The sequence below is a fragment of the Nematolebias whitei genome, chromosome 6 (assembly GCF_014905685.2).
Source record: "Nematolebias whitei isolate Nwh7 chromosome 6, NemWhi1, whole genome shotgun sequence".
Classification (NCBI taxonomy): Eukaryota; Metazoa; Chordata; class Actinopteri; order Cyprinodontiformes; family Rivulidae; genus Nematolebias; species Nematolebias whitei.
Window position 1 is genome coordinate 48,173,437 of NC_056503.1, and position 7,197 is coordinate 48,180,633.

Here is a 7,197-nt window from a genome sequence, read left to right on the forward strand (position 1 = left end):
CAACACTGTATAAACTACAAGCTAACATTAGCAAAATAAAAGCTAACACTAGTAAATTACAAGCAGCTCTTGCAAAATAATAAGTTTTGCCAAGCAAAATTTTGTAAATAAACAAATAAAACTCAGAAAGTAAATACTGAGTGTTCTTCTACAACTCATTAACCTTTGGAGTTGACCTGATTCAAGATGACCACCTTTAAATGATTTTAGCTTCTACGGACCCTAACTACTTCAACATACTTTCATTTATTTCAGCCAAAAACATTTCCTTTTAGATTCAGTTTTTTTGGTTATTTTTGGTCTTGTGTGTATTCCCTTTTGGTTTTTATATTTATTTTCTGCTTTCTGATGTTTGTGTTTAATTCTGCTTCTTTGAATTGGACCTTTTCATAGAAAATCACGGAGAACAATCTACTGTTGTGTTGGATGTTTAACTTTACTTTTGCTAACTTTAGCTTTACGTGAATTAATTTAAACTTTTGTTTAGCTAATTCTGTCTCTGTTCTATATTTTTTCCTTTGAGATATTTGTGTACATTTAGCTTTTAGTTACTGTTTTGCTCATTTTAGCTCTTACCTATTCTAGTCTTGATTTTAGCTGTTTTCTATTTTTACATTTTGTTCAGCTAATTTTATCTTTTATTCTGACTTAGGCTTTAACAGCCTATTTTAAGTCACTTAAACAAATCCCATCAGTCAGCGTTTACATTGTATTTTAGCAGGAAATGCTAATTCTTTTTAGCTGCTTCACTACACTTCAGCTTGTCTCGTGTCACTGACCTTTATCCCCCTGACTACCCCCCACACAGGTCTCGGGGTGAGTCCACCTGTTGAAGCAGTATTTGGAGGACACAAACAGAAACTCTGATGGGGAAATGTTCTGATGTCATCAGTCAGTGGGACTTCCCCCCGGTGGTTCTGAAGGCCCGGTTCTCAGCCAGCAAGAGTAAAAATCTCACAGTTTTTTTAATGTAACGCTCCTGACGGAGCAAACACACACAGCGCTGTTGGTAAACACAGCGGCGGAGCGTCATGCAAATCTAAACACAAGTGGAGTCATTGTTCAGCAATTTGCATTCGGGGGAGAGCTTGGGTAATAATCCCATCCTATGATTGACAGTGTTTCCACGGCAACCAACACTGATCAAAATGTTTTTATGTTTTCGGACAACTAGTCTCCACTTGTCCTCCTCGTCTTCCTCATCAGGTCTCCTGGTGCAGAACCAGTGCCCCCCCCCCCCCCATCTTCCCCTCTCCCCCTCACACTGGCAGGGGGAAATGCAAATTCCTCCTTTTCACTCCTTAATTGATTAATTGATTCTTTTGAAGGCCTCATTTGTGTGCTGACCCCCCCCCCCCCCCCCCTCCCCCCTGTCGCTGAAGGCCGTTCATACATTTGATCCAAAATGAAACTTTAAAAATGACAAAATTTGACTTTTTTAAATGAATTTATCTTGCATGATCTGTTGGAGCTCACTGTATCTGCCATCACACCAAGTAGCAGCTGTGGCGGCCATCTTGAATTAGGTTGGCTCCAGTGATTTAGTATTTGTAGACATAAATAAAGTGACTTTCTGAGTTTCATTAACCCTCAGAAGGTTTCCTGGGGAAAAATTCAGCCGCGCATTTGTTTCTGGTTGTGTTTTTATTAAATTATTATTTTTTTGGTGGTGTCAATAAACACAATTGTTCCTGACAAGTCTAAAAATCCCTGCCTACCAAGCCCCCCTCCCCGTCGACAACTGTTGGTATTTGTTGGTATTGATGTAGCAGTGTGGGACGCAATATAAACGTGCTAGCAAAAATGCTACTGATACCTAGGCCTGTCGCGATAAACAATGAATCAATTAATCGCATGATAAATGAAAATTATTGACCTCATTTTCATTTATCATCTTTATCGTTTCTTCGTGTCTCTTGCTTCCAAGATGGCCGCATTCAGCCGAGTCGCAGCTTCACAGGCTCCCGGTGAACTTGATCTTTTTTCGTTCCTGTTGTTTTTGTTTTAAACTTTATTTTGCGCCTACAATGCACATCCACAGTACGGGCATGACCGCGACACACTTGTGGAGTTTTCTGTGTCGCTGCCTTGCCATCGTGGTTCAGTCCTTCCAGCCTCGGTCTCAGGCCTGTCATGACGGCTGTCTCCACGATCCTCCATCTGTCTGCACGGACCGAACTCTACGGACCCGTTAGGTTCCGCGGGGAAACGTGGATGTTCTCCGGTTCTGGAGGGCTTTCTGGGAGGGCAGCTGCTGCAGTCATTGTTACCATTGGGGTGCTGACAGGACCTGCTAATTAGACCTGCTAATGTTGCTAACAAGATCCTCCGTCTGCCTGATAGGACCGAACTCTGCGGACCCCGCTTGGTTCCGCGGGGGAACCTTGGATGTTCTCTGTCTACTGGACCCAGTTCTGGAGGGCAGTCTGGGAAGCAGCTGCTGCGGTCGTTATTATCATCATGCGGCTGAACGAAGCTGCTAACGCTGCTAACAACTCCACGCCGCTAACCGAACCACACCGCTAACTGAACTACTCCGCTAACAGTACCATGGTGCCAACGGGACCGTGTTGCTAAGATAACCTCACTGTCATCAGAACCACTCTGCCAATAGGACCATGCTGCTGTAGATTTATTTCTTTTTCACTTTTGGCGCCTTGTTTCTGTATTTTTGTTGCATACTTGAATAAATCCTAGTTTGTTAGTTTAGTTTATGTTAGTGCTCGCATTAAGCGTGTAAATTATAGCTGAACAGAACCTATGAGAATCGTGCTGCTGTTGTTCGGTGTATTGTTTTGCACTATTAGTGACTGGCGTATATCTTAGATCCTAATTTACTGTTTATTTTTACACTTTATATTTTTGCTATCGTTGAATGTAATTGGGACCCTGTGTACATAATTTCATTCCACTACATGTACCACATGTGATGTGAACGACAATAAAGAATCTGACTACTGAAGACACTGGATGACCAACTTCGGTGCTCTTCACTGACCCTTCCCGTTCTCTTTTTTCTCGTTTCTTTAAAATCCGTTTTAACCGTCCAAAATCACATTTTTGATCGTTAAAAGCAGCTAAGCTGAGAAGCTAAGCTACGAGCTAAGCTAACAGGCCGACCTCAGGAAAAAACCTCCGTCTTGTCGAAGCTCCAACAGTCACAGTTGAAACCCGTGCCTTCGTGTAAAAAGTTGTTTTTCTTTGAAAAAAGAAGCTGAGAACTTGTTTACTGATTTTTTTACTAAAAGCTTTGTGTGAAAAAATTTATGCTAAAGAGGTTCGGAGCACCGAGCGTCCGCCAATTTCAGAACTGAAAAACAGGAACGAGAGACAGCCCGTGTCACGTCAAGGAGCCTCCCTCCCATTTTTCTTAAAGAGAGAGAGAGAGACGCTGTTTGTTGATTCAAATGGTCTCATACTGCCATCCGGTGGTCAAAAAATGTACTACACACAAAAATTAACCAACATTTCTTCTTAAATTTGAGAAATATTCCTAATTGTCAAATTTCAAACGATATTATTGTTTATCGCAATAATTTCTGAGACAAGTAATTGCCCAGCAAAACTTATCGTGACAGGCCTGCTGATATCAAACCCCCTCCATCAACAGTTAGCGGCAGCAACATAGCGCTAAGCTAATGGGCAGGCAACACAGACGTGACTCCGTCCCGTTCTCATTCCCCCACACCCCGTTGACAAAAATAAAATAAGACGAGCGCTCCGTCAAGGGAACTGATCTATATTTTTGATTTTGATCTCAGCCCACTAGGTGATGCTTTTTTTTTTTTTTTACATTCAAAAGAGGCTGTAAAAATCACCAACAGGGGGCGGGAACTTACCTGGAAGAGGCGTGGCTATCGCGGCCGAACGTTGCTGTATAGTCCGATCTCTCATCTCGTCCAACAGAACAGTTTTAGTTTGAATATAAAGAAAAAAATGCGCTTGCATTGTGCACGAGTAAAGTATTCGGTAGATAAAGTAGAGCCGCATGCATTCAGACTGAAGAATTGGCTGCTGTTGGGCTAACGGCTGACTCCTGTTGGCCCGACCAAAAACATGGCATCGTTAATAAATTCAATATTTTTATTGATTTTTATTTAGACAGTTAAAAAAGAGTATAGCGGACAAAAGTCTTAATAAAGGGTATTTTTAGTCTGTTAAGGAAGGAACACTTAATGTCATGAAGTTAAAGGAACTTCTGGTGGTGAAAATCCATCCTCTGGTTCATGAGATATTTTGCTAACGATGAGGACAAATGGACGGTGGCAAACACATTATCACCCTTTTTCCTTTACTGGCGGGTGACAATGGGAGCTAATTTGCACAAATCTAAAAACTTTTTGTGTGAATTCAAAAAGTTTTCTTTCTGTTATTATTATTATTTTACCTTCCTGTGTTTTTTGATTTTGCCTTGTCTTTGCTGGAAACGTTCACTTTTGGTGACCTTACCTGGGCGGGGTGGGGGTGGGGGTGGGTGGGGGAACTCACGTGACCTCTGAGTGTGTCTTCCTTAATCAGGTGCATCCGCACACACACCAACACACACCAACACACACTCATTCCTGTCAGTCTCATAAGGCTTGTGGCCACAACTTCAGCGTCAGAAAGCAGAGACCCGAACGAAGCGTCTCCAGTCAAACTGGACAGAGGACAAAGGGACAGAAGACATGTCCACAGAACGGTGCTGCAGGGAACTGTTGACTGTGCGGACTGGCTGTGTGTGCAGTAAACACAGGAACAGTTCCAGAAGGTGACGTGCCCCACGGGTACGCAGGTCGAACACGTCTCACGTCTGCTTGTGCAGTAAATTAAAAGAAGAAAAGAACCTGAATAGACACGGGAAATAAAACCCGAGAACCCGAGCTCGTCTCTGCCTCTGCAGAAAACCACACCGTGCATCACCTAACCTCAGGCTGCTGCTCCTTCACACCTCACCTCTTGGTCCTGTTCATCTCAGAGTTCTTCTCCTGACGGCTCTGCTCGGGTCCCTACAGCTCCATGCCGGACCCCTGCTCCTCCTCCTCTACCTCCTTCTTCTCCTCCTCCTCCTGTTGGGCGTGCGTGCACCCGGAGACAGCGAGAGCAGAGGGCGAGGGCCACTTCATCCGTGGGGACCCACCCGAGCCAGGCCCGTGAGCCGGACCGGTTCTGAGGACCGGTATGAAGCAGAGCTCAGCAGCAGAGCGGACCACTTCCTGCTGAGCACTGGTCCCCTGAACATAAACAAGTCAGCATCAGATGGAGGAACTGGCTCTGCCAGATAGAGGAACTCGCATCAGTTTCTGTGTGTGTGTGTGTGTGTGTGTGTGTGTGTGTGTGTGTGTGTAAGGGGGAGGGGAGACGGCGCAGAGAGGAAGGAGGTGGAGAGCTGCTGATGAGCAACCATCAACATTTTTATTTGACTCAAACGTTTGAAGATTCTCAGCAACAAAATAAAAACTGAAGTTTCTCTTCTTTGTCTTTTTGTGTGCGATTGTCGACTTGCTGCTTTTGTTCCTGCATCTTTTAGCTACCTCTGCAGACTTTGGGCTGTTTTAGCTCTTCATGAAAACGTTCAGGCGAAGCATGCTGTGACTTTGGGTTTCTGTAACTTTTTTAAACTTTTTACAAAACTGGCTTTACTGCTCGGCTTTTGTCTTGTGCTACTTTTAGTGTAAAGTTGGCTTTTTGATGCCTTTAGCTAATCTTTTGCTACTTTTAGAAAACCTTTTACTGGTTTAACTTTTAGCTAGCCTTTAAAAATTTGCCTAGCATTTTTCAAAATTTAACTGCAGTTTTGCTACTTTTAGCTTTGAGCTAGCCTTTTGCCACTTTCAGTGTTTAGCTAGCTTTTTGTTGCTTATAGTATCTCGCTAGACTTGAGACTGTTACCTAGTGTTTTACTGCTTTTAGCTTTTATTTGACTATTTGTTACTATTAGTATTTAGTCTTTTGTTGCTTTTAGCTTTGAGCTAGCCTTTTGCCACTTTCAGTGTTTAGCTAGCTTTTTGTTGCTTATAGCATCTAGCTAGCCTTTTGAGACTTATAGCTAGTGTTTTACTACTTTTAGCTTATGGCCATTCGTTTCTATTTGTATTTACCGGTTTGCTCCTTTTAGCTTTGAGCTAGCCTTTTGTTACGATCAGTGTTTAGCTAGCTTTTTGTTGCTTATAGCATCTCGCTGAGACTTTTAGCTAGTGTTTTACTATTTTTAGCTCATATTTTTAGCTTGTAGCAAGTGTTTCAATATGTAAAGGGGCATTACTTTTAGCTAGTGTTTTGCTACTGGCTAGTCAGTGATTAGCTAGCCCTTTGCTGTTTATAGCATCTAGCTAGCTTTTTGGCACTTAAGTAGCATGAAGCTATTTTTAAAAAGCATTTTGATTCTTTAGTTAGCCTTTAAGGGTGGCCTTTGCCTACCTTGTACTCTGATTCGTTTAGCTAGTGTTCTACTTTTTTATTTTTTAGCTTTTAGCTTGTGCTCCATTTATTTAGCTTTTAGCTAGTGTTATGCTTCTTTTAGCTTTTAGATAATGTTTTGCTTCTTTTAGCTTTTACCTAATGCTCAGCTTTTTTTCTTTTAGCTAATTTCCTGCTTCTTTAGTCTTTTAGCTAGTGTCCTGCTTCTTTTAGCTGCAAGGACTCAGCTTTGGCTCATTCTGTGAATTTCAGCTGTGTGTTTTAATTTCTTCGGCTCTCTCAGGACCACACAGGGACACAGTGTTTGATATCCTGAATGTGGCCGTGCAGCTGGACGGGGGACGCTCAAAGGGGTCCTTGTTTTATCAAACCAAAAGACGGGACGTTAATGTCCCCCCCTCGGTCCTCCTGAGTCTCTTCTCTGCAGGAAGCTGAGGAGCGCGCGTGACGAGGAATGTCAAGAGGAAGAGGAGGATGAAGGAGCTCCTGAACAACCTGCCAAGTTGCCAACAGGAGGACATTTTATAGAAATGTCACCGACAATAAAAAAATCTACTTCCTGTCAAATTAGTAAGATTACAGTAATCTGAAGCAACACTTCTTCAAAACAGGAAGTGACGAGGTCATTATCCAATACCAACACATATGTGCCTTACCTAATACTTTTATTTTGACACGTTTGACTTACATGATGCTTTTAATTTGTTTTTTGTCTTACCTAATGCTTTTATTTTGACATACTGTATGTGCCTTACCTAATACTTTTATTTTGACACGTTTGACTTACGTGATGCTTTT

The 7,197-nt window shown here is 42.4% G+C and overlaps 1 protein-coding gene across 1 annotated transcript in view; it reads right to left on the reverse strand.

The window, feature by feature from the left end:
• The window catches only part of rasgrp4 (RAS guanyl releasing protein 4), a 39,136-nt gene extending 33,844 nt beyond the window's left edge, over positions 1 to 5,292 (reverse strand). The window contains exon 1 of the mRNA XM_037678372.1: positions 4,936 to 5,292. Coding sequence (XP_037534300.1) covers positions 4,936 to 4,952 — 17 coding nt within the window. The 5' untranslated portion in view covers positions 4,953 to 5,292. The remainder of the gene's footprint in view (positions 1 to 4,935) is intronic.
• Positions 5,293 to 7,197: the final 1,905 nt, after the last annotated feature.